Source organism: Brassica rapa, chromosome A05 (assembly GCF_000309985.2).
Source record: "Brassica rapa cultivar Chiifu-401-42 chromosome A05, CAAS_Brap_v3.01, whole genome shotgun sequence".
NCBI classification, from domain to species: Eukaryota; Viridiplantae; Streptophyta; class Magnoliopsida; order Brassicales; family Brassicaceae; genus Brassica; species Brassica rapa.
In genome coordinates, this window is record NC_024799.2 from 9148896 (window position 1) to 9176068 (window position 27173).

The 27173-nt window shown below is 34.3% G+C and overlaps 3 protein-coding genes and 1 long non-coding RNA gene across 5 annotated transcripts; 1 reads left to right on the forward strand and 3 right to left on the reverse strand.

Moving 5' to 3' along the window:
* Positions 1-814: 814 nt before the first annotated feature.
* On the reverse strand, positions 815-1944 carry LOC117134320. Its single transcript, XM_033292588.1, has 4 exons — positions 1684-1944; positions 1499-1603; positions 1319-1417; positions 815-1237 (listed from the first exon to the last, which is right to left on the reverse strand). The coding sequence occupies exons 1-4, from the start codon at positions 1816-1818 to the stop codon at positions 815-817; spliced, it is 762 nt and encodes a 253-aa protein (XP_033148479.1). The 5' UTR covers positions 1819-1944.
* Positions 1945-1985: 41 nt separating this feature from the next.
* On the reverse strand, positions 1986-3828 carry LOC117133983. The gene is made up of 2 exons (XM_033291291.1): positions 3514-3828; positions 1986-3283 (listed from the first exon to the last, which is right to left on the reverse strand). The coding sequence occupies exon 2, from the start codon at positions 3269-3271 to the stop codon at positions 2159-2161; it is 1113 nt and encodes a 370-aa protein (XP_033147182.1). The 5' UTR covers positions 3272-3283; positions 3514-3828; the 3' UTR covers positions 1986-2158.
* Positions 3829-4210: 382 nt separating this feature from the next.
* Positions 4211-10366, reverse strand: LOC117133982. 2 transcript variants are annotated; one of them, XM_033291287.1, is made up of 20 exons: positions 10133-10366; positions 9082-9945; positions 8591-8992; positions 8392-8490; positions 8259-8306; positions 8113-8181; positions 7950-8024; positions 7785-7853; positions 7568-7717; positions 7406-7477; positions 7256-7327; positions 7055-7189; positions 6888-6956; positions 6708-6794; positions 6271-6630; positions 5759-6187; positions 5370-5623; positions 5201-5282; positions 4693-5077; positions 4211-4596 (listed from the first exon to the last, which is right to left on the reverse strand). In XM_033291287.1, the coding sequence occupies exons 2-20, from the start codon at positions 9931-9933 to the stop codon at positions 4331-4333; spliced, it is 3975 nt and encodes a 1324-aa protein (XP_033147178.1). In that variant the 5' UTR covers positions 9934-9945; positions 10133-10366; the 3' UTR covers positions 4211-4330. The 2 variants fall into 2 exon arrangements, with proteins under 2 accessions (XP_033147178.1, XP_033147179.1); XM_033291288.1 differs by lacking the exons at positions 7256-7327; positions 7406-7477; positions 7568-7717 and having other exon boundaries at positions 9082-10188.
* A 193-nt stretch (positions 10367-10559) lies between these two features.
* LOC103868401 lies at positions 10560-26581 on the forward strand. The gene is made up of 2 exons (XR_004458072.1): positions 10560-21120; positions 21513-26581. It is a non-coding gene; the product is annotated as an uncharacterized LOC103868401 (long non-coding RNA).
* Positions 26582-27173: the final 592 nt, after the last annotated feature.

The window sequence follows — 27173 nt, forward strand, 5'->3', positions numbered from 1 at the left end:
ATTGTATCAATCGAAACTTTTACAAAATAAATTAGGAATATTTATGCGAGGACAAAAAGTTGCTTACACACGATATATGCCCCGTAGATCCATCCAGTGTGTAAGCCTTGAAAACCGAGGAAATTCAGGTGTCACAAATGGATCAATTGGAAGGATTACCTCAGGTGTTACAGGTATAGGAGGGTTTCTAGGTCGTATTGGCCTCTTCTCTTCTCGCTGTAGAAAAGGAAGCAAATCTACTGGCTGAGCATTTGCTTTCTTCTTCTTACCAACATGTGGCTTCCCCTTTAATTAAAAATAAAGACAAAAATTCAGGATCGTTTTTATCTTTATACTTGAATGCCTTCCTAATATGAAGTAAAAATATTTTTTATACCTTTTTTGCATGATCGTCTTGACTTGGTTTCACACTCTTACCCTGCTTTACTTCCATCTGTGAAACAAAACCGATATATCAAACTATTGACCTGAACTTCAATTCAAGTGGATCTTATTCATTTTTATTACCTCTTTTGCCATTTTCCCAACACCATCTTCTGATGGACCAGCTGCTTCATTTTTCTTACAAGCGACAGCCTTCCCTTCCCCTTTTTGAATGACAAAAATTCAGATACATTTATATCTTAATTCCTAGTATGATGTATAAATATTTCATACCTTTTTATCACCATCTCCTTCACTTGGATTCACACTCTGCGTCTGCTCTTCTTCCATCTGAAAATCAATACCGAGATATTAAACAAATGACATTATTTTTCAATTCAAGTGATCCAAGGCATTTGTTTTACCTTTTTTGTCATCTCCCAAACACCATCTACCCATTTTCTTGGTTTTCGCATCTCAGAATGGTGGAAGTAAATTTGTTTTTAGAATTGTTCAAAGAGACAAAACACGAGCCATCAAACAAAATGACTTTAACTTTTCCAGCGCACCAGGCACCATTGTCGAACGCCTCCACGTCCTGCATTAGCTCATAACTTTTCTTCGCTCCAGATCTCTCAGGTGGTGGTTGAGGACGTATTCTGTCAATTGATACACGTGTCTCAACACTCCTTTTCCTCTTCTTTTCGTCCAGAGACGGGACGAAGTACTCAACTTTCACCATCTCAACCCCATCAACCAAATATGTTGCCAACACATTTCCTGGATACCATTTATGACAAGTATTGTCATCTTGTGATGAAATCTCCACATTTGCTCCGATCTCAAAGGGATTTTGAACTCTGCTTTCTACATCCTGTGATGGTTTAGATTCAAGGATATCCAGTCATTTTGATAGTTGCTGAGTATTTATTAAAGGTTTTAATGAAAGTAATACCTTATTTTGCTCTGTTAAAAGATTTCTGCGAGCTCGGGTATTTGGCTGTGTGTCGGAAATGTTTGGTGAAATGATCTCATTCATAAGCTCGTGAGTCTCCTGAATTCAGGAATGGTTGAATGAACACGTACAAGGGCTTCCAAAAATTACTTGAAAAGTCCAATTTTTTAAAGAAGGTACCTGCTGCGTCTGAATTGGAGTAAGGACTGGAGTCTCAATATTCTGTTGAGCTATTGGAGAACCAGGTGTCTCTTTCGTGATCTCATTCATAGGCTCTCGTGTATCCTGATGTCAGGAATGGGATTATGAACACGTACCAAATTCATAATTTTATAAATACCAACAGTTTTCAAAATTATACTTGCCTCATTGTTAAGTTGTTCATCTGCTTGATCTGCATTGGCTTCACCTTGTCTGGAAGCCGTCTCATGAAATGGAGTTGTGTCAGTCTGTGCAAGTACAACAAAAATTAGGAAGGCAAGCCTAAATATGTATAACATCTTCCAAAATTACTTGACAACTCAAAACTGAATCAAGAACTAGATAAACATTAATTTTAATTTCCGAAAAAAAAGTTACCTCATTGTTTGGAGTTTCATATGAAGTAACTCTTTGTAGTTTCTCTAGGTTTTGTCACACGTTCTTTAATCTGTTTCCTGTCTTTTTCAATCAAACACAAACGATCGTTCATGATCCTTAAATTATCTCCCACCATCTCGCTGATTCTGTTGATCTTTGATTCCAAAGACTCCTCCTGATACGAAGTAGAAGCTTGACTCATCCCTCCATTCCCAAACAGTAAAGATGCTCTTCTTATTTCTTCATTAGCACCGTATAGGTCTACTGACATGTTTCGCCAATCTCTAATTTTAAACTTATAACCTCTCTTGGATAAATCGGCCATGTCATCCAGATCTTTATTAGCTTCGTCTCCCATGCAAACATCAGCTTCTGGATCATTAGAAATAGGAGGTAGGATGCATGTGACCTTAAGCTGAAACCATAAAAATAATTAGCTTTTAAATGGAGAATCATAAGGCAAAACAGAAACAAGAAAAAAATAATGTAAAAACTTACATGATCTTTGATTTCAATTAGGAGAACATCTATCAGCTGTGGAGAAGCTATTTGAAGGTACTTCTCACACAAAAATATTGGGGTAGACGGTTGAACGCTCAGAATAGGAACAACTTGACTGAATGCATACTGTAGCAAAGGTACTGACTCAAGTATCCATATAAGAAATGCCATAGGGAACCCTTGCAAATCATAATTGTTTTTGTCGAGGCTTTTGTCGACAGCTCTCTGAAGTGATTTTAACAGCAAATTATAAGCTGTTCTCCCCCATGGGTATGTCATCAAGACATCCATATCCTGCGCTATTTTCACATAATCCAAAGTAAAAGTTGTGCCACCGTCGAGAAGGCTCTTCTGTAGTAGTATGCTCTCAATCAGGAGGAGCATTGCAAGGCAGAATCTCTCATCAGAAGCATCTTCTCTTGTGTTTCTGAGCTGCTTCTCCACGTCCTTTACTGTATGAGTACGCCCTTTTAGGAAGTCCCACTTAAATTTCTCGGTTCCCTCTCGTGGTTCTCTTGCTTCACCACTACATTTCAAACCAGTCACCATGTGGAATTCTCTTATAGAGAACCTCATTGGCTGAGCACCAAAATGGAACCATGCTTCGTGTCTCTTCACTGTCTTGATGCTTTTGGTGAGAACTGCGTGCACTATCTTAGCTGATAATTTCAAAGACCTCTCTCCAAGCTTGATCACCGGTCCCAAAAACGTCCCTCTTATTCTGTTGAACTCATCATTTCCTAGAATTTCCTTAACAGTTTTGATATAAGCAACTATCGAGTGTTGGTTTATCGATATCGTCTTCTCTGGCTCTGATCCAATCGGATACCTCAGCTCAGGCAGTGCTAGTCTTAATGGTAATGGATCTCCCATCTTGTTTCTATCCTGCGTAAACAAGAAAAATTTTATTTGTCTAAATTAATTAAAATCCAATTTTCAGGAAGGGTTTCCTGAAAAAAATACAAATCCTTCCCGAAGTCTATACACATGCTTTCACATGAACTAGAATTCTACGAATCATATTAGGTTAAAACGAGCAAGTCTATACACAAGCAAAAACCAGGAGACCAATCTCTCAGAAAGAAAACACACATAAGGTTGAATCTGCAACATACCTTCAAGAGATAGAGCTCTAGAAATGGTTTTTCTCGGAGAATAGAGAGAGCTCGCGTAAAAGATCGAGAGAGAGAGAGTTCTGGAGATGGGTTTTCGTCGGAGATCGAGAGATATGGAGATGAGAGAGAGATTCGAGAGGCGGAGACGAGTGAGATTCGAGAAGTTTGAAACGGCGAGAGTGTTGAGACGGCAAGAGTTTTGTTTTTTTTCAATCGAAATGTATTGTTTTGGAAACCTATCCTATATTAATTGGGTTAAGTATGCTTATGTAATATTCTTTAACAGATGATTCTCCTCAGACCAGCGGTTAAACCAAGGCTTTTTATAACTCAAAAGTCTCTCTATCCCCGGGTTCGATATGTGGTGGATTCAAAATCTATTTTAATTCTTTTTTGTGTTACAGTTTGGAGTTAAATAAAATTAAATGTAATCCATAACAGATGATTCTTCTTGGCCTAGTGGCTAAACTCCCACACTATCCAAATACGCAGACTCTCTCCCTCTGGGTTCGATCCTTTGTGGTTCTAAATTTTTGTTGTCTGTAAACATCACAATTTTAAGCTTACCATATACATGTCCAATCCTTAGTATATAATCTCATTTCATTCTTTTTTACATTTGAAACACTTAACTTTTTTTCTGGAAACCCATCCAGAAACAATATTTTAACCTTCCAAGATATATGATACCCAAATAAAATACTTGATATCCTTCCAATCTTTCTTATGTAACCAGACGCCAACAACATAACAAAATAAACAGTCATAACTAAAACCGAGTCTTAACTAAAACAAAAAATGTTTTCATGCATCATTCTCATTTCCCAAAGCTCTCATCCACAAATTGGTTGAAGATCTCACAAGACAAGGTTCTCCTTAGCTCCAATGCATTGTCATCATTAATCTTTGTCATGTCTCCTATCTTCAATGACTGGCACTCCAGAATCTTGACAAGAAATATCCCACAGTTGAAAGGATGTTTTGTCTTGGGTAAACCTTGTGCCTGCTCAATCTCAAATGGAATCATCTTCACCTTATCTACCTCATCACCAGAAGATTCCACCAGCAGATTAGAAATCAACACTGTCATATTTAAAAATCAATATCAAGATAGAATCAGTTGAATATTTCAAACCAAGAAACAGATGAATACATCAAATACAGATTGTTTATACATACCTGCCAACTTTTTCACTTGAGGAATATCAATGCTGTTGCTTTCCTTTTGAAAACAATCATATACTGTGATTCTTTTCTTCTTCAAATGAATTTCCATCCCAATCCAGACATTGCTTTTTTTTCCAAGAGTAATCCCATACACAACATCAACATCTTCTCCCCATGTCTTCTCTGGATATACCTTCCCTCTCACAGTATCTTTAAATAAATCGTTGAAAATCTTTTTACCTTTGACCTTTTCTTTCTTGTAAGCCAAATCATCAGAGAGCAAGCAATGCAAGAACTCCATAGGTAGGAAGCACGCCTTTGGAATCTTGTAGTTGTGGAACCAAGCAGCATTCTCATTTCTTCTGCAATTTAGCATTGCAAAGGCTCCATCAATGTGCTGCAAAAAAAAAGGCAAACATTATCTAATTTGTTACTATATAATTTCCTGAAACTAAACAAATCCTTCCTGAATTTTTTTTTAAAAAAAAGCTCAAGGCAAGAACATATGTAAACAAATTACCTCTTTCTTAAGGTCCTTTTTTGCATTTTCCATGCTTTGAAAGAAAGATTTCCTTATCTTATTATCATTGATTGATAGGGACCTGCAGTCGATTAAAGATTCAAAGGAATTACCAAACCTCTTATACATAAATATAAGAATATATAGACAAGGACAGAAACATGCTTACGTTTCATGCATGCCGGGCTTTAATGTCATCCAATTTTGAAGCCTTGAAAGCTTATGTTCCGCAGGAGTTGAAAACGGATCAACTGCAGGTATAATCTCAGGTATTACAGTTAAAGCCGGATTTCTGTCAGACTTGAATGGAGTTTTTGTGTCTCTAGATCGTTTAGGCACCCTCTCGCTCCTTCTTAGGAAAACATTATCCATTCCTGAATTTTGTGATGAGGCAGCAGCTTTCCTTTTCTTATCAGGCTTCACCTTTAATCAAACAATAGACACCAAGCAAAATATTATCAAATTTGTTGCAATCGGAATTTCTGGAAACCATTCCTGAAACTAAAATGTATGTATATCAAACAATTCACGTGAAGTATAATTCTAGTTATGATTTACCTTATCTGCCATCTTCCAGACTCCATCTTTCCATTCTCTATGAATTCGCAAATCTGAATGTTTGAATAGAATAGTTTCCATAGAAGTATAGAGACACACCGAGTATGTGTTATCACCAAGTACCATGCTAATTTGTCCGCTGCTCCAGCCATTGTTGTAGAAGGCTTCTACCTTATCCATCATCTCAAAGGATTTTTGGTCACTAGTTGGTGTTGCAGGACGTATTTTGTCAGCCGTGATAGTATCCTGAAGTTTCTGAAGTCTATGTTGGTCTGTGAAGAGTGTCGTGTACTCAACTGTCAGCTCCTCTAGTCCTTCACACAGTTTAAGATCAACAACCTTTCCTGGATACCATATTTCGTCATCAGTAGACAAAATTTCAACCTCTGCGCCTATTTGAAAGTGAGCTAGAAGCCTGCTTACTTCAACCTATTAAAAATGAAGATTCAGTAACATCAGCGGTTTTAAATTGTTAGAATAATAATTAAAGATCAAATATACTCGATGCATACCTCGTTTTTTTCTGAAAAATCTATAGCACTTGTCTGAAGATGCTCTGTTTGCTGAGTAATAGGCGGCATCTTCGAAACATATGTGGAAACTAGCTCAGTAGTAGGTTCTGTAGTATCCTTGAGATTTTCTTCTGCTTGATTCTGCTCTGATGGTGTCTCATCGGATTGATCTCCCTCACTTGTCTGAAGGTGCTGTGTTTGCGGAGTAAGAGGCTGTGTCTTCGAAACATCTGTGGAAACTAGCTCAGTAGTAGGTTCTGTAGTATCCTTGAGATATTCTTCCGCTTGATTCTTTCTGCTTGATTGTGAATGCTCTCCTTCACTTGTAGAAAAATATTGGGTCGCAGTTTCTGTCTCACTCTATAAGACAAAAGTAAATGGTAAGAGTTAGTTGAATAGAAAAATATTACCTAAACATTTTAAATATTTCTTCTTACCAAAGCATTCTTATTTTCTTCAATAACTAGTGCAATTAGTGAAGACAATGGAGAGGAAGGTCTGTAATGCACAGCATGTGTATCCTCCTGTAATAACAGTAAAATAAAAGAGGTAGTTATGAAGAAGTTTCTACAATTTAAAATTCAAGTTGTACTTATGAAAGACATTTCTATGCTTACCTTTTTATTGTTTGCTGAAATGATCTCAGTCAATGGCTGTGTAGCCTCATACGTTTCCTCTGTTACCGTCTGCAAAAAAAACAAAAAAAAGTCAGGTAGGGGATCAAAAACACGTACAAAAGCTTTCAAACATTACTTGAAATCTCCAAGATTTTTTGAACATTTACCTGCTGTTTCTGAATTGGAGTAAAAACTTGAGCCTCAATACTCTTTGGAGATATTGGAGAAGAAGGTGTCTCATTCATTTCCAGTGTTTCTTTTTGCAAAACTTGAGTCTGAGCAGCAGGTGACTCAATCACAATCTGCAAAAAATATCAGGAAAGGCCATCATGAATACATTCAATTATAATTTCTAGAGTAAATATTACCTCATCATCTGGTTTTCCTTCTCCTTGATTAGTTTTGGGTGGCGTTTCATCAGTAGAGGTTTGTGTTTCCCTCTGCCAAAAATTAGAAAGGTCTATATATGTAAATCACCCAAAACTAATTGTAAACTCCAACTGTCATTGAGCATATACCTCTTTTGTCAGATTAGGAGTAAAAACTTGAGTATCAAGGGCAGGCGTGTCATCCGATGGCTCTCTCTCAATCTGTAAAAATTATCACGAAGTCAATCCAGAGTACGTTCTAAAGCTTCCAAACATTAACTTAAAAATCCAAGATTTTTTTTGACCATGTACCTGCTGAGTCTGACTTGGAGTATAAACGGGAGTTTCAATACTCTTTGGAGCTATTGGAGAAGAAGGTGTCTCATTCATTTCTACTGTTTCTTTCTGCAAAACTTGACTCTGACTAGCAGGTGACTCACTTGTTAATTTCTCTCTCACAATCTGCAAAAAAATATCAGGAATGGCCATCATGAATACATTCAACTATAATTTCTAGAATAAATATTACCTCATCATCTGGTTTTCCATCTTGATTAGGATTGGATGGCCTCTCACCGGTAGACGTTTCTGTTTCTTTCTGTCAAAAATCAGAAAAGCCTTTATATGTAAAAAAAAATCACCCAAAACTAATTTGTAAACTCCAACTGTGAAAACAATATCATTGAGCATATACCTCTTTTGTCAGATTAGGAGAGAATACTTGAGTATCAAGGGCAGGAGTTTCATCATCTGATTCATTCATTGTGTCCTGCAAAAATCAAGAATGCATTCTAGAATATGTACAAAAGCTTCCAAATATTACTTCAAAACTCAACAATATTTTATTGGTTACATACCTCATTTGTCAAATTAGGCTGTTGAGACATTGGAGATAAAGGCGTCTCACTCGATGATTGCGTGTAATCCTGCAAAAATCAGGAAGGCATTCAGGATTTTGTACAAGAATTTCCAAATATTTTCTTAAAAATTTTTGAGCATATACCTCATTTTGTTGAGACTTTGGAGATGCAGCTGATTCAATCATTGTCTCCTGCAAAAATCAGGAATGCATTCAAGAAGTACAAAAGCTTTCCAAATATTACTTCAAAACTCAACAATATTTATTGGTTACATACCTCATGTGTCAAATTAGGCTGTTGAGACATTGGAGATAAAGGTGTCTCACTCGATGGTTGCGTGTGAGACATTGGAGATAAAGGTGTCCCACTGGATCGCTGTTTGTCAAATATTAGGAAGGCATTCAAGAATATGTACAAGATCTTCCAAAAAATACTTGAAAATGCAAATGTAAAAGAAGATGTTTTGAGAATTTACCTTTTGTGTCACGTTAGTGGGAAAAACATTGCTGTTTCCTTCCAACTCTGACACACGAGCTCTAAGATGTATGTTTTCTTCTTCCAGTAATGACATTCGATCCTTCATGCTCTTCAGATTCTCCTCCATTACCGTGATGATCCTGTTCACTTTTTCATTTACTGAATCCTCATCAATCGGAGTAGAAGCTTGGCCAGTCTCCTTATTTGCCATCATTTGAATAAGAGCATCCAATGTGTCAAATGTGTCTACACACCTATTTTCCCAGTCATCGGCTGTAATCTTGTACCCTTTCTTTGTTACATCTTTCACTGTTTCCAACTCGTCACTATATTTGTCTTCAATGGAGATATCATCTTCTGGATCATGAGGAATAGAAGGTAGTATGCAATGGACCTTCAGCTGAGAATATTTCAAAAAAAGACCAATGAGAAACATATTAAAAAGAAGAAGCCAAATAAACTGAGAAACATATACTTGGAAAAGCTTACCTTTGTATCAGCTTCAACCTGTAAAACCCTATCAAGTGATGGATTCTCTATCTCAGTGTATTTTTCACACAAGTAAGTCGGCCCAGGAACCTCAACTGTTGGTACACACTTACTGAACTTATTCCTTAGCAAAGGAATCGACTCTAGTATCCAAAGAAGGAATACTAGAGGATAACCTTGCAACTCAAATTTGGATTTATTCTCCAAATGATTCGCGACAGCGTTTTGAATTGACTTCAGGAGCACAATGTAAGCCTCTTTTCCCCATGGATATGTCATATCCTGTGCATTTTTCGCATATTCCAAAGGAAAACTCCCTCCTTTGCTCTTCCGCAATAATATGCTCTCTACCAGGATGAGCATTGCGAGGCATATTCTCTCCTCAGAAGCATCTTCTCTTGTGTTTCTGAGCTGGTCCACCACGTCACTTAACTTATGACTACGCCCCTTTAGCAATTCCCAATTAAATCTCTCGGTTTCCCTTCGTGGTCCTTCTAATGCACCACTACATTTCAAGCCTGTCATCATATGAAATTCTCTTATAGAGAACCTCATTGGCTGCGCACCGAAATGGAACCAGGCTTCATTCTCCTTGACAGAAACGATGCTTCTAGTGAGAATGGCGTAGACTATCTTTGCTGATAACTTCAATCCTCTCTCACTGAGCTTCATTACAGGTCCCAGAAATGATCCTCGGACTCTTATCATCTCATCTGGTTTTAGGATGCTTTTGACAATAGAGATATAATCTGAACCAGAGTATTGGTTGATTGCTGACTTTTCTTTTGGCTGTGAACCAATAGGATACTTCAGCTCTGGCAGTGCTAGTTTTAGAGGTACTGAATCTCCCATCTTGTTTCTATCCTGCGTAAACAAGGAAAAAAAAAATTTCAAACTTTTCTGGAAGGCTTTCCTGAAATAACACAAATACAAAACAACACAAAAGTCTTCATTTGCTTCGCTTGTTAATAAGAACGAGTAACACACAAATCAAAATCAAAACGCAAGCTTCCCAAATTTTAATTCAAAAACCCTAATTTTAAAAAGTTACCGATTTTGAGAGTAGAGAGTGTGACGCTGATGATTAGATAGCCGGAGAAGATGATTAGCGAGCCGGAGAAGACGATTAGCGAGCCGGAGAAGATGATTCCCGAGCCGGAGACTTCGATTCCCGAGTCGGAGAAGATGATTCCCGAGCCGGAGACGACGATTCCCGAGTCGGAGAAGATGATTCCCGAGCCGGAGACGACGATTCCCGAGTCGGAGACGACAGTGCCGGTGAGGGTTTGAAGATTCCCGAGAGGAGACGACAAGATTCGCGATCGAATGAAATGAAATGTTTTTTTTTTCTATTCTTATAACAAAGGGTATAAAGGTAAATTACCCCTTTAATGAAACCTATTTTTGTGACTTCTAATCCTGAGTGCTAGTTTGGGAAGGAAAACTTCAAAAGGTGCTATTATTGACAATTGCCCTATATAATATTAGAACTCATATTTTTAATAATTTCTAACAATTGGTTTTCAAATTATTTAGATAAATTAAATACTTAACAAATCAAATAATTTATAAAACAACGAAAATAAATAGAACTTATTTTTACAGGTTTAAAAACTACAAAACATTTCAATCAGTAATTAATTAATTAAATTAACAGATAATTTTATTTATATTTACTAAATAAGGGTTATATGATTTACCTAAGTAACATAATAATTCAATAATAGCCATTACATAAATATACACACACACATATATATATATATATATAAACGCTATACATTGTACAATATATATAATAACAAAAATAATTATGAAAAATGTTCAAAATATAACTTATCTAAAGAAAATGCTTAACGCTAATTGTTAACAACAAATTTAAACCGATTATAATATAAATTATTAACAATATAAATTACAAAAAACAATTATAATAAAATTAATTTAGCTATATAAAAAGGAGTAATATGATCAAGACATATTTATAGCTGTTAATTATTTTATATCTATCATTTTCTGTATCAAAATTCTGAAGAAACGTCATAATTTCATAAAATGCAAAACAATGAACTTTAAAATTTGGATTAAAAGTTGACAAATCATGAAACTATAAAAATTTAAATCAAATTGGATTATATATCGGTCATCCATAGGTTAAATCGGTTACGAATTTTAGTGATTTTTTAAATATGGATATTTTTTGAAACCCTAAATCGAATACAGATCACCGTATAAACATTTTTGACCGCGGGTTCAGGTCAAATTTAAAAGCATTGATTTAAATGCAAAAATATTTTAAATACATAAAATCCTTCCAAATCAAGCTAAAGTGTAATCCAACTCCTTTAGCTTGATAATCACACTAACAGCTGATTCTCTCAACTCAGACCAAACGTCTGCGCCCACATTTTCTTCCACAGTTTGAATGTTGGATAGAAAACAACTGTGGTTCATGCTCCTGTTTTGAATAGGCGTTTTCCTAATCTCGTAAAGCCGTGGAGGATACTTCCTATTACCCGAAGATGAAGCCACTCCTTTAAAAAAGCAAAGAGAACAAACTTAATAAATATTATTCATCCCCATAATAACATAAAAATTTAGAATTCAGCATCACAAAAGTAGTAGAACAAGAACAAGAATAATCAGACAGCATAAAGTTTATTTTTTCAAATTTTTTGAACACACAGAAAAGTATATCTAGAAACAAAAAAAAGACAAATCAAATTTTCAATTTAGGAATTACGTTTTTCAAATTTCAAATTGCAATCAATCCAAGTATGATAACAACATTTCGATTACCTTAGATTTGGGCCTTACCGATTCAAGTAACACAGAACTGATCGCGGAAGTGACCGATAGGGTTCGTCAAGAATCTCCGAGGCGAATTGAGTGACGAGGGAGGAGAAAGGAGAAGAAGCCGATGCACAATGGAGAAGACGAAATTGAAGATCGAAGAATGGAGAAAGAGGTCTGGGAGAAGGAGTTGTCAGACCTCCTTTGGTGGGGGTTCTGTCGCTTTACAAAAGGGAAGAAGAACCCGTGTTCTAGGTTTTGTTGTCAACGAAAAGAGAACAGATTATTTTTGTTTCTTTTTCTTTTTCCTTTTGAATTAAAATCTATTTTATTAAATGGCATATTAAAAATTAATGGCAAACTTGTGGTTAATACTTCTTTTTTTATTTTTTTTTAATTGAATGTTAAATTTAATTCAAAAGAAAAAGTTCTTTGCTTTACATCAAGTGTAACTTGCTATAGAAGAAACAAAATCAAGACTTATATTCCTCAAACTCCTAACTTTCTTCTCCAATCCATCCTCAAAAGATCTTCATCTTGTGCTAAACCAATAGACCATACCTCCCTCATACTCCTTATCCCCTCTCTTCCTTATTATTGATAGCTTGTTTCTCATGTTCTTGTCAATCAACTTAACCAACAAGCTCCCTGGTGACGGCGATTCACCATGCCTCCTCCTGTTTCTCTCTCTCCACACAGTGTGTACAGCAGCTTGAAGAATATATCTCACCACAAATAGCTTGATTTTACCTTGGGTATTATCCAAAGCCGCTCGAGTAATGCTCCTCCAATTTGATGTGTAATGAGTACCCATTACTCCCTTCATCAACACCTCCCAGATTTGAGAAGAATATGGACACTCAAAAAATAAACGAGCCAAAGTCTCAAAAGGATCTTGACAAAACACGCAAGCAGTGTCAACATTTCCTCCCCATCTGCTCATTCTTTCTCCAGTAGTGAGTCTCTCTTTCATTGCCATCCAGAGGATAAATGAAAACTTTGGCGTAGCATGCTTGAACCAAACCATCTTGGACCAGAAACATGATAAATGCTTCTCTCTAATCACTTGCCAAGTTTCCTTTGATAAGAAAGATTTCTTATATACTCCTCTGCTATTCCTCCATAGTGAAACATCCTCCTCTTCTGTTGCACTGGTTTTGAACCTTTCTATCTCCTCTTCAACTCTATTAAAAATGGGAAATCTGTGGTGTCTCCTTCGATGCCGACTGCATTCAGCAACTCTTGCATCAATCGAAACTCCCATATCAATGTATCCTCTGTCACATAGTAGATCTTTTAAACAACCCAAAGAAGACCATGATTCATACCAGAAAGAGGTTTTTTTCTCCCATTCTTCACCTCCACTCTGTACATCTGCTTAGCCACTTCTCTACTTCAAAGGTTGGGTTTTTAGTAAATTTGCCTATTTTGAATTACAATCTAGTAATTACAAAGTTATATGAGTTATCTGAGTAATTACTAGAATGATTTGAGCTATTCCAAGTAATTTATTCTTTATCTTTTCAGAATTTCATAGTTTTTGCAAAATTAAGTTGGATGATACGCAATTCAAAAAATCTATTGAATAACTGTTTGTTCATATATTGTTATTGCATATTCATTGTCTTTTCGATTTTTTTTTTAAATCTGATATTTAATTGATAGTTATAATTTATTTCATATTCGTTTAAAAATTCCAAAAGGCTTTCACTGAGATACTTATTCGCTTTCATAAAACCAACGATACAAAGACTGGAATCCAGATAGGATAGTATGGATCGATGAACAAAAGCCGAAAGATAGGATCCAACCTAAATGTGGCCAGGAAAGTAGGGAAATCCAGGAAGAATCAATATTGTTACTTTCCGTAAGGGGTGGACAGACACAATGATAAGAAGGGGAAACAAGAAAGTAAAACGGAGAAGAGGCAAACCCGAATCTCTGAGAAAACTAACGTATTTAGACTTGGAAAATTTTGAAATCAGGCTCAAAATTTCCATAGGAAAGTACTAAGAAATAAAAACGCCTTGAAAACTGCCACAGACTTTAGAGACCTTATAATCTAGGTGGATAGTCTAGCGAACTAAGTGTTATACGATTTTCCCAATCTCATTCTATTGTTCTTTAGCTGTTCAGGCAGATCTTGTAAACCGATCTAATCTCTCGCACAACCAAGAAAGGATATCCATGCATTCAAGCATACCCATATCGCTTACTAAAGAAAGAAAAAACTAGAGACAAGAACTTCTCAAAATTGACACGTTCCTAGCAGTTTTCTTAAAAAGGCTGTTCCAAGTCGCTGACCAGAAACAACCAAAAATCACTGTCCTAACGTCGTCTTTAAATCGTCCCATATTATCGATCATCCCAAAATACAAAATATCAAAAAGTATTTAAAAATAGTCATATTTATCCTTTTTAAAAAGAAATCATTCTTAGAAAAATATTTAACAAAATTATAATAAATATATTGTTGCAAAACATTCGAACCCGCGAAATCGCGGACATCCACTTAGTAATATATTTATTTCGGCCGCTGCTTCAATAAAATCTCTTTAGTTTAGTTGTATAAATGTTTTTATTTTCAATCTCAACAAATCAAATTCGAGCCAAAGGTTGTTTAATATCGGCTTTTTTTTATTAACTACCTTCTAGTCTTTACTAAACAAGGACTGATACTGGATCGCTTAATTTTTTGGGAAATTAGGCTGTATAACCAAACAAAAACGTATAATTCACAGACTAACCAATTTCTCTAACAGTCCTATACACTATGTTACTTTTCCATATTAATATTGTTTTGCCCTTTCTGTTAACCGGTGAAACCTGCAACCAAAAAGTAATTAAAAATCTTTATTATTATCTGTAAAGGTAAATCATGGCTTGCCTCCCTTCACATCTTACATTTTCCTTCTCTTGGTAACTTCGTCGAAGTTGAAAGATCTCCAGCACCGAGTGAAGAAACACCATCACGTCCTTCTAATTCTCTCAATTTTTGACTTCTCCTACGTGATTTGTAATCACCTGAGATACTCCACTTCGGAAATCATACGCTCCTGGCCGGCGATAAAGCTGCAGGGAAGCCTATCCACACCTCGTGTCTATTCCACTTCCCACACTCGATTCTACTCGGATCTTTTCAACTACGGTAAGTTTTTTGTTTTTCCGCCCGATTATCTTCATCTGCTGTTATTTTCTTTTCCATTTTGGCTATACTCAGAACTAGGGTACTATAAATGTTAAATACAACATCATCGACGGTGAATGTCGGATCTGCTTTATGCGACTAAATTCCACACTGTATACTCGGTTGTGGTTTTCTGGTTGTTCGTAGCCTTTCTTAAATTTTATTTGTGTTTTTATCTGATATGCATAGTAAAAATGTAGTAATATTGTTTTGATATGGAATAACATATGTGTTACATATGGATTTCACTGTCTGGAAATGAAATGATCTCCGTTAGGTATATTCAATTTGACTTGGAATAGAATAAAATATAGACGTTTATTTTCCATTTGACTTGGAACGGAATAAATTCAAACGTTTAATATCACCTTCTTTAGCTTCTGAATTCATACTTGTATTTAATATTTATGTATTTAATATTTGTATTAGGGTTTATATTTCCATGTAGGGTTTAGTGCTGATTGGAGAAGGGTTAATTTTTTGAATATTGAGTTCGTCGTTGCAAGATTGGGGTTGACATTGGATTAAGTGTCATATTTCCGTGTAGGGTTTCGTGATTAGTTGATAGGGTTTCGTATATATTTTCATGTGTGGTTTAAGATCCTGAGCTATGCATATCGTTACGTCTTACATGGATTCCATTCCACATTATTGTTATACTATACAATTTATTTCATATTTACTTTGTTATATGGATCATAACACCTTTATCTTTCGCTTTTGTTTCTCAGGTTACAAATGGAAGATTTAAGCTACCAAGTAGATTGTTCGAAACTGGATTTGAGCCACCTGGTGAATATCTTCTCATTTATATGTAATGATGCAATGTGTATATAAGTAGAATAGATCGTGTGTATGTAAAATGAAAAGACCATTCATGTGAAATGGAATAAGTGATCTTTACTATTTGTCATATTCTATTCTATTTGCAAAACAGAGAATAAAAATATGATTGTACAATGCAAGTTATGTTTTGTTGTTGTATCATTGCTATGAATCTTAGTTTATGCATATTGATCAAAACTAAGAATTTAAAATTCAATTTTATCATTTCGTTAACCAGATCCACATAAGTGTAAACTTCATACAAATTTCGTTAACCACAATTACATTTGTTGTTTGGGTTTAGGGTTTATATTTGAGTTTAGGGTTTAGTAAATAAAGTTTAAGGTTTAGAATTCATATTTGGATTATGGTTTAGTGATTAGAGTTTAGGGTTTTGGATTAGAAGGTGAAGGTGTATGGTTGGGATCATCATTAATTTTGTCCACGTAATCATAGACATTTCATAATTTCACTAATATATACTATGTTATTAATTTTGTTCTATTATATTTGGGTTAGAGTTCATATTTGGATTTAGGATTTATATTTGGGTAAGGATTTAGTAATTATAATTTAGAGTTTAGTATTTAAGGTTGAGGTGTGATTGGGACAAAGTTTAGTATCTAGGGTTTAGGGTTGGGATATGTTTAGTATTACGGATTGTAGGTGAAGTTATAATCCTATACTACTTTGGTTATATGGAAATAGAACATTCGATGTATATGTATGTGACTAATAAAGTTGTAACATGGATGACTCCTTCTTTCTAATGAAATATGTTTACACATATTTGACTATGTATTACATAGACTATGTGGACACACAAAACACATTTTTACTGGATAATGGCATAGAGAAAGGGTATAACCGGATGAATTAGGGTGTAAATGTTAGTTTCTTCATTATATCAAAATCATTGTCACTTACCTAATCTGTCTTCTAAATATGGCTAGTTGGCAAATAAACCCTAGTTTTTTCTCAAGTGTTGGAGTAGGTGTATATACTTATAGCTGTATACTCTCATATTTTGAAAACATTTTGTCTTAACATTAAAAAATCTCTTTAGACAACTCAACGCCTAGCCAATGTTTACAACCACAAGACTTAAGCAATCCAAAGGCACATGACTGTCTAAGATTCCTCTAAACACTAGCAACAACCAAACTTTCAAGCATTCAAGTCTTAACACAACAACTGTTAAGGCAACATTACGCCAAGACAACCTGGATAATTGTGATATAGCTTGACAATTATCTTAGTCTTAAAACGTAAAGTCTTTTTGATATGATCCTGATCCAACTAGAAAACAATACGACCATGGTCAAAAGTTCAGATGGCGAATGAAGACAAACCAGAAAACAAAACAAGCATGGACAAGTTCGGGTGGTCAAAGGTTCAGAAAAATGAAATCAATGTTCAAGATGATATGAACCTAGAAGACACAAGGGCATCAGAACGTGGAAATGAGCTTGAACAAAAGGAGCGGCTTGAACCAGAGGATGAGCTTGTATCTGAGGATGCTCTTATCACATCAGTTGCTCCAATGACTCGAGCAAGAGCTAAGAAGTTTAGCCAACCAATAGGAGGAATGCTCAAAGAAATAGTGATCCAAACTAATCAAGACAGCAAGTATGAAGGTAAAGCTTGTCAAACCACTTTGGTTCTACTTTTTTTTCCTTATCAAGTTTTTTCCTACTGGGTTTTCTTGACAAGGTTTCACTTCATCATAGCCCGTTTGTTGAATCTAGAAGCCCAAGGCATGTCTTCAATCATCAGCCAAGTCCAAGGGAAGAAGAGATTTAGATAAAATTTTATAAGGTTTCTTTGTTTAAGGGATGGATTATCAATTTTATAATTGGGGATAACAATTGTTCATTGGAACTGAGAAAAGTTATGATCTTAGATTAAAAAGTTTACAAGATTGAGTTTCTTCACTTAATTAATCTGTCACTGTGTGTGAATTAGTTGTTTTCTGATTGAAATCAATTCTTTCTCCGTGAGCGATAATTTGATCTAAAAGTCATTACTTTGTTAATGTTTATGAATGATTATTTTGTTGATGTTTATGAGTTAGCCGTCTACAATGATTGAATTTTCTTTTGTCAGTTTTGATCTGAAGTTTCTTTGATTTGAATTCAGAGGCCATCCTTTTCTCTGGTTTACCTTTGTTAGTATGTTGGGATCGAAAGATTCTTGTTGTTCAACCCAAATTGGCAACTTTTTCTCGTTAAAAATTAAACGAGGATCAAAGTCGGTTCAAATCAGATCGGCGCAAAAATTGAGCAGAAGGAATCTCATTCTCATAAAAATCTAGTTTGAAAATTGTCTCTACCTTTTCTATTTTCATGATTTTCTTGTTATTATTATACGATTTCCTGCAAACTAGTGTTAGATTCGTTTCAAAAATAAGGGGCAAGTTGAATAGAAAGAAAATAGTCAAATGCAACTGAAATGAATAGTTTGAAATTTGACTAATAGTTACTATTGTATTTCTTACACGATTTACAAGATAAGACAATGTAAACAATTTGCTGGACTTTTGTTGCTAAAGAGTAAACTCAGTCTTCTGAAACTGTAATCGTTCTTCATCTTCATCGTAGTTGAATGATAATGGAACAGATTTGAATGCTCTATATTTCCCAACATTGTTCAAATGCATGTTCTCTAATCTGTTTCCCACGCTCACAAAAAAAAATAGAGAGTTACTAACTTAATATTGACAGAAGACAACATGTGGAATCAGTGATATGAGTTTTGAAGTAATTTTCTACCTGAAGAAATTCCATATACCAACAAATGATTTCAATACTAGCAACAATGGTAACATTGCTTGTCTATGCATGAAGGAGAAGTTTAAATTTAGAACCGTCTGAATCCACGCAAATGTCATCATGACATTCAAAATCTGACACATGTTCTAAACATCGGTTACAATGAAACATGTTTTGATGTAGTGAATATAGTTATGGTCAGTGCCGTACGTACTATTCTGGGGATCAAGACAATTAAGACAATGTTTTGCGGACATCAAATTACACTTAATATAAAAGTAAGATACATTTTATATTATTTTCATGAGGTTTTAAAACTGTTGTTGTATCAAAATAATATATTTAAAATTGAATATTTATGTGATATCAAAGTTGCTTATTACTAATTTCAGTATATAAAATATAACTGTAAAGTTAAATTTTTATGGTAAACTCATAAAATATAATTAGGTATAAAATTACTAAAATAATTCGATGCTGACAAAAAAAATCGATAAAATATGCAAAAAAACAACAAAATCATGACTATAGAGTCATAGACGGCATCGTTCTGAGGAGTTTCACTTTGACGAAAAAAGTTCAACTTAAACAACTTTCCATTTTGTTGACCGAAGAAATATATAACCAATGTGGGTGTGGGTGGCTGAGTTATGCGAACAGCTAACAAATCCCCTCCCCAAAACGAACAAAAATTGGAGGCAATATGAGACAAATAGATGACTCAAGAGAGAAGAAAAAAAAAGGGTTAAACTTGTTTCAAAAGAAGCCAATGACATCATCTCACTTTTACTGCATCTACTTCGTAGACAAGCCACAAATTCTTAGGCACATCTTCCTTCTTCAGTCCTTCCTCTGAGTATCTGTTCGTATCACAAGAGAAACAAAAACAGGTTAGTTTGTAGTAAATATTATGCTGAACATGAATCATCTAAAGACATAATAATCAACTGACATACCCAAGAGATGGTGGAATTATGAGTCTTCTCTTATCACCAGCTCGCATCCCTGAGAGAATTATAGAGATTCATCCATTTCTTTTTAATATTTATAAATTCAGTTGAAACAACCTTACTGGTTAAAACATCATACAATACCTTCAACACCCTTACTGAGACCTTTTATGACAAATATCTAAAATATTTTTTACCTAAGCGAAATCTTAATGGAGCTTCTTCCAAGTTTGATTCAAACACTTTCCCAGTGTCTTTCAAGTTCCCAGTATAGAGTGTGATGACCTGAAACAGCCAAACAGGACTTGAGACATCATCATCCATATTTTCATATGACTTGGATGTAAAAGAAATACTCACCCTTTTTCCTTACACAGCTACTTTACCATCTAACTCGCCTTTTTCAATCTCTTCAAAAGTCACCTCATTTGAAGAAATCTCTGATTCCGGTAGTTTATTAGTACTAGCTTCTTTCTCCAAGTTCCTATTCATTATGAAAATAAAAAAAAAAATCGTATCTGACAGATCTATTAAACAAAAGAGAGACAACTCTTTAGCAGAAGCTTGTCTCACTTTTCGATAGCTTGTTTCTTCCCCCCTGTAGTCTCCTCTCTTTAGCAGAAGCTTACCAGACATGACATCTCTGAATAGTTGGTACCATTCTGGCTTATTCCAACTTCGTGACTTCTTAGTTTGAGTTACCCACACCACCAGCAGCATATCAAGCACACGAAGCACCATGCATCAACCTTTCACTCTTTTGCAGCCTTTCATTCTTCTTGGTAAGGATGAGGTCATCTACATATTTTGACTGGCCATCCTTCGAAGACGAAGTATGGCAGTGTTACTACTTCGACATCAAGTCTTATGAGGCAGCCTTTGAAGAACCACCTAACGATAGCTACCAAGTGTTGTGGAGTCCTAGACTTGGTAGATTGTTGACGCTAAGTATTTTTTCCTCGGCTTGAATTCTAACTCACCCTCTTCTTTTTGTTTTGCAGTTATTCATCCCAATACTATCGCATATCCGGTAGAGTTATTTCTGAACGCTCTTAGGGTTGTTGCTCTTAGTCATCAGAATTGGTCAGGATTTGACTGCACGAGGATCCAAAGGTAAAAGAGACGTATTGCGAAAGGTACTCTTCCTCAGCCTTAGAACTTTTATTCAGATTTTTTAATTTTGCTCGTTTTTTGGATTTCTGCTTGGCCTATCAGTTTTGACTTGTCTTGTTTTTACAGTCGATTAGCGATCTGATATCCCTTGTGTTGCGACTGCTGGTAAGAGACTGAGACGCGTACCGAGTAAAAACAGCAGGAAGAGCAAGAAGATGAAGACGACTCCAGGTTACAGTTCTCGCCTGGGTGAAGAGCTAAACTTGGAGATATGAGTCCCCATGACTATACTCGATGGGATGGAGTCGGAAACTTTGGCAACCTTGGCTCCGGTTACAAAGACTATCCAAGCTGAGAACGTCAAAGTCATAGGGGTCGATCAGGTTTTTGAGGCCTCGAGGTCTGTTAGATTCGGGTTTATTATGGGCTTCCAACTTAAAACCAATTGGCTATTAGTGGATTGGCCCTAACCCTTTATATAGTAGTAGATTAATTCTTATATATCCGATGTAGGATGTTTCTCATCAATACCCTCCCTCACGCTCAGACATCTAGGTCTGAAGCGTGGACAATGTGGGAATAACATCCACAGAGGGCCCAACATCGGTATAGTAGTAGTAGTTGTAGTAAATTAGGTCAAAGGATCTTATCGCTCTGATACCATGTTAGATTCGGGTTTATTATGGGCTTCCAACTTAAAACCAATTGGCTATTAGTGGATTGGCCCTAACCCTTTATATAGTAGTAGATTAATTCTTATATATCCGATGTGGGATGTTTCTCATCAATAAGGTCCAAGAAGAAGAACAAAGGCAAGTCTTCTAAGATATTGAGGGCCGATCGTGTTGCCGAGGGAGCAGATCAGTTTGATGGTGCCCAATCAGTAGGGGATAGAAATAATCAAGGGGAGATTCTCGAGACCAACCGAGAGAGTCCTGCCAAGGAGAGGCAGAAGAAGAAGAGGTCTGTCGAGAAGCGGCAAAATAAATTATCTGAAAATGGACTAAGAGAGCCTGTCGGGATGGACAAGATGATCAAGTCGAAGAGTTGGTCCAGCCTTTGTCGTCTACGAGCTCCTATGACCCCATTATTCATCTACATCTTTGTCAGATATAAAAAATAATGAATAAAAGAGAAAGAAAATAATGGATAAAACTTGACCAAAAAGGAAAAACTAGAGATGAAAGGGATTAGGAAAGACTGCATGTGTGTTCCGAAACCTACTGGGGTAAGAGTCCATGTCTTCAGTGATCGATATTCCGAAGATAAACCCTACACAATTATCTTAGAAATGAGGTCAGTATATTGGTATATCAGATGGTGTCTAGCGAGATGCGGGCTGGATGGTCAGGTTGCACACCTACGGCTAGGACATGGAAGTACCTATAAAGTTGCTACCTATAAAGTTGGTACCGATTAGATGTGGCTTGCCACACTGTAGAAATGATGGTGGTAGTTCTAAAGAAAATTGAATCCCTGCATTTTCAACCATCTTCCACAGGTTCTTTCGAAAAAATATTTGAAAAAAAGATTTTTAAAAAAAGTACCAAACACAAAAACCTATTAATTATTCAAAAATTAGACAATTTAAATAGAAATTTTATATATTTACCGATTTAAAGTACCTATAAAGATGGTACCGATAATTTTTTTCATATATTTAAATAATTATGTATATTTCAATTTATATATATATATATATATAAATATAAAGTAACAATAAAAGGTTTTTTTTACCTCTTTTATTGAACTTCTTTTGATCATTTTCTTCTTTGTGGGGTTTTTGGTGAAAAAAACTATCAATACTATTAAAAGGGAAGGAGTCCTAAAAAATCAATTTAAAAAGGTTGTTGCACCCTTTCATTTAACTAATACATTTGGTCTTACCTAACTGTAACTATACATGATGCTTTTATTTATTAGTCGGCATAGTGGACCAAAGTTTTTGTTTAAATAAAACCCAGTAGATGTTCATTTTTTTGGACTAATCAATTATTTTAGAAATTTATTTTATTGGTCCATATCTAAAAAGGCTATAATGTGTAGAGATAATTATTTTAGATAAAAGTCTACGCACTTAAGCCCAAAACACTGACAAAACCAAGAAAAAAAACAAAACATATGTTGTAAATGTGTATTATAATTTAACCCACAAGTTGATATTAAATATCCCAATATTTAAAGTTCCAAAATAAATTTATTTAAATACATAGAAAAACAAATTTAAAGAAATTTGTTTTTGATAAACACACTTTTTTGAAACAAACTCTTAAAACAAAACTATAAGTATTAAGTTAACCTAATTTGTATAAAAGTTATTTATAATTAAAAATTATTATTTTAAAATAAATTGAAACTATTAAAAACCGTACAAACCTTTATTATTACATAAAGCCAAAATCATAAATCTCATGTCCCGATAATTCAACAAATAATGTAAATCTTATAGGTAGAAAAAAAATATATAATAATATTGTTATAACATAAAAAAATCTCAAATATAAATTCATAAAACTATAATTCAAAACAAAAAAAATTCTTCTTCGATATAAAATGACTTTATAACATAAAAATGTACAACAAAACTAAAATACGAATTCATATTATACACTGTTTACATACCATCATATAATATAGGGTCTTATAGAGTCAAACAATATCAGATCCCAAATTAATGATTGGTTTTGAGTTTTGAACGGGATTTATCAGGTTTTATGTATCAGGTTTTAACTAAATCTAGATAGTAATATATACAAGTCACTGGATTTATTGGTTTGACTGCGGGTCTAGATCGGGTACGGAAACACTTCTAAAACTATTAAAAACCCTACAAATGTATATTATTAGATCAGCCCAAAATCCAAAATCTAGCAAGCAAATCTTATGTTTTACCAGCTGAACAAATGTAACTTTTATAAAATGCACACAATATAAAAATGACGTTATGACATAAAAGTGTACATACAAAATCTCAAATAAACTAACTGATAAGTTAATATAATTTACACAAAAAGAAATATTTTCTTCACTAATATAATATAACTTTATAACTTGAAAATGTACTTCAAAACCAAAATACTAATTCATATCAAACAATTTAATTACCCGAAAAAAAAAGCGCGGGTCAAAATCTAGTTTTACATTTATTTGAGAGAATTGACCTAATTTTAATTTAGTTCACAACTAATTTTCAGTTACACATATTTGTTTACATGAATTTTGATGAGACTTAAAGTGAATACATTGCAGGTGGGTTTTATGTTTGAAATTATAATGAAGTATTGATAAAACTTTCCTTACAAAGTTTAATTCCATTTGAAAATTAATAAATAGCTTTTTCCTATTCTTAGTTGCCAAAAACTAACTTTTCTAAAATAAAAAATTAAAACCTTTATTATTAAGATAATAGTAACTTATAAGGCAACAAACTGCTCAAAAAAAGTAATTTCTGATTAACTTTCAAGAAAAATGTTAAAAAAAAAAATTATATTGTTTATCTTTTCAGAATTTCATAGTTTTTGGAAAATTAAGTTGGATGATATGCAATTTAAAAAATCTATTGAATAACTGTTTGTTCATATATTGTTATTGCATATTCATTGTCTTTTCGATAATTTTTTTTTAAATCTGATATCTAATTGATAGTTAAAATTTATTTCATATTCGTTTAAAAATACCAAAAAGCTTTCACTGAGATACTTATTCGTTTTCGTAAAACCAACGATACGAAGACTGGAATCCAGATAAGAGAGTATGGATCGATGAACTAAAACCGAAAGAGGCCATCGGTTGATTCACTAAACAAACAAACCGAAGTATTCCTTGGCCACAAGGTCAAACGAAACCTTCACGCCAAATGCGAAAAAACTTCTCTAACACGTTCTCATAACGTAAAATTTTATTTGAAAGAAAATTCAGTCTTTAGTGCCGCGAGACGTCGCAGATACTCGAAGAACCAGATTTCGACGTAAAATATCTTCCTAGATGAAAGTTCTGTCTCGGAAACTCAAACAGTAATATGGACTAACATCTTCTCAAACACACATCCTTCACGAAGGCTCAAACTCAAATGGTAACACTTACCATTCCGTTTGTTGCTGATCACAACAAACAAACTCCAACGTCCTAAAAAGACTTAGTCATCGTCCCCCCTCCCCCCCCCCTCCCTAATAGAGATAAGCTCTCAAACATCTGACACACGGATAATTGTGCGTTATAAAAGAAATCTGAAATTTTGGTCAGCACTTCCAAACGACTTCAAATTTTCTTTGGAAAGATGCTCGGTCCTTGCAAGTCACATAAGCCGAGGACTTTTCGCAGACAACAATATTGAGACAGAATCAGGTCAAAACCGCAATGGATGATTTAAGCCAAAACAGTCATTACAAACCCTAAACTGATAGTAAGCCTAGGTCTTGCGCCTAAACCCATCACACTGGTCTTACACATCTGAAGGCATAGTATCAACAGACTGATACGAGATTCCAATATAAGTCATATTTGCTTATATTTGTACGTTTATAAGACTCCGCAAACTAAAAGCCTTCGAGTGTTCTCATCTTGAACAACAACAAGTATAACGATCCACTGAGCGTTAGAAATGAGGTGACAACTCACACTCTCTCTCATCTCCGCGTATGGCTACTCTGTAAGTTTTAAAAAGGAGATAATCCACAACTTCATAAATCCAAAACAAACAGCCTACAAGGCTAGTCTCGAGGCCGACAAATGTCCAATAAAAATGCCATCGGCAGCAACATTCTCGAAATTTGAAGAATTATAATCCGAAAACATAAAAATTAACATTATTATTATATTATTTAAATAATAATTTATTATATATATAGAGAACAAGGGTATAATAATCTTTTGCTATTTAATGAAGATGGTATATTTAAAAATGTCCATTTAGTGTTGGTAAAGATTAAAAGTGATACCATGAAAATGGTAAACATGAAATTTTTCCAAGAAAGATCTTCTATCTTTTTATTAGGAAAGAGATATTTGGTTTTTAATATTCTAAGAAAATTAATTTAACCAAAAAATATTTTTAAAAATATGAAGCAAAAGTTTATAAAATTGGAATTTATGTAAAAGAAAATTTCGTTTCTAATCAATTTACTTGTTCAAAAATCTATAAAATTATTGTATTTTAAATATTAAAGAGATGACATGTTCATATAAAATATCTTTTTGATAACAATGTGATTATAAAAGAGTTAATAAAAATAGAAAATAGAAGATACTACTAGATATTGCCTTTTTATATGAAATTCCTTTTTTATAACAATGTGGTTAGAAGAAAAATTTATTAATAAAAAGAAATTATAAAGTCTTATTAATGGTAATTATAATAATAAACTTAATTCATTAAGGATATCAATGTAATAAACAACTGTAAGAGTTAACATAAACGCGACACATAAGAAAATTTAGTTAAAAAATATTTTTTAACATATGAAGCAAAAGTTTATAAAATTGTAATTTATATAAAAGAAAATTTCGTTTCTAATCAAATTACAAATTCAAAAATCTACAAAATTATTGTATTTTAAATATTAAGGATATTACCTTTTATATAAAATTTGTTTTTGATAACAATGTGGTTACAAAAATATTAATAACAATAAAAATAGAAAATAATAATAGATATTCAATTTTTATATGAAATTCCTTTACTTATAACAATGTGGTTAGAAGAAGAATTTATTGATGAAACGAAATTCTAAAATAAATAATGGTAATTATAATAATAAACTTAATTCATTAAGAGTATCAATGTAATAAACCACTGTGAGCGTTAACGTGAGTGCGCCACATAAGAAAGTGACTTGTCAAACAATAAACTTAATTCATTAAGGGTATCAATATAATAAACCATCGTGAATGTTAACGTGATGGCGCCACATAAGAAAGTGACTTCTCAAATAATATTATAGAGATATAACCGAAAATCCAACACTTCTTATGGAAGGTATTATCAGGAGCTATACCTACGTATGTTCAACTTTGCTCGAGAGGTGTTAATACTGACCCTACATGTCAAAGATGTTGCCTTGAGGAAGAAACAATCAATCATGCTCTGTTCCTTTGCCCTCACGCTTTTGCTATATGGCGTTGTTCAGGATTGCCTGTAGAGAATCTTCGGTCAGATGATTTGGAAACAAATATATTAACGTTATTCAATCTTATGAATAATGACGAGGTTGATGCTTCTCAAAGGGGGCTTTCTTTCTGGCTAATGTGGATTATTTGGAAATCAAGGAATGAATTCCTATTCTCTCATAGGAACGTTCATCCTATAGAAGATGCTCTAAGAGCCCAAGCTGCAAATAGAGAATGGTGGGCAAATAAAGATACTTTGTATGCTCCGGTTCCTTCTGTATCGAGCTCTCAATGGGAACCTCCCCCATCAGGATGGTTGAAGTGTAACTTCGATTGTAGTTATCATCA

Bases quoted from the DNA above. Each gene is read 5' to 3' on its own strand.
- LOC117133982 (XM_033291287.1), bottom strand. From the start codon at position 9,933: ATGGGAGATTCAGTACCTCTAAAACTAGCACTGCCAGAGCTGAAGTAT. The intron at 8,307-8,391 runs GTATGTAACCAA...TGATTTTTGCAG, and splicing joins AGCCTAATTTGACACATGAG to GAGACAATGATTGAATCAGC. The intron at 6,795-6,887 runs GTAAGCATAGAA...CTGTTATTACAG, and splicing joins TTTCAGCAAACAATAAAAAG to GAGGATACACATGCTGTGCA.
- LOC117133983 (XM_033291291.1), bottom strand. From the start codon at position 3,271: ATGGGAGATCCATTACCATTAAGACTAGCACTGCCTGAGCTGAGGTAT.
- LOC117134320 (XM_033292588.1), bottom strand. From the start codon at position 1,818: ATGTTATACATATTTAGGCTTGCCTTCCTAATTTTTGTTGTACTTGCA. The intron at 1,604-1,683 runs GCAAGTATAATT...TCCTGACATCAG, and splicing joins ATGAACAACTTAACAATGAG to GATACACGAGAGCCTATGAA. The intron at 1,418-1,498 runs GTACCTTCTTTA...TCCTGAATTCAG, and splicing joins CTCCAATTCAGACGCAGCAG to GAGACTCACGAGCTTATGAA.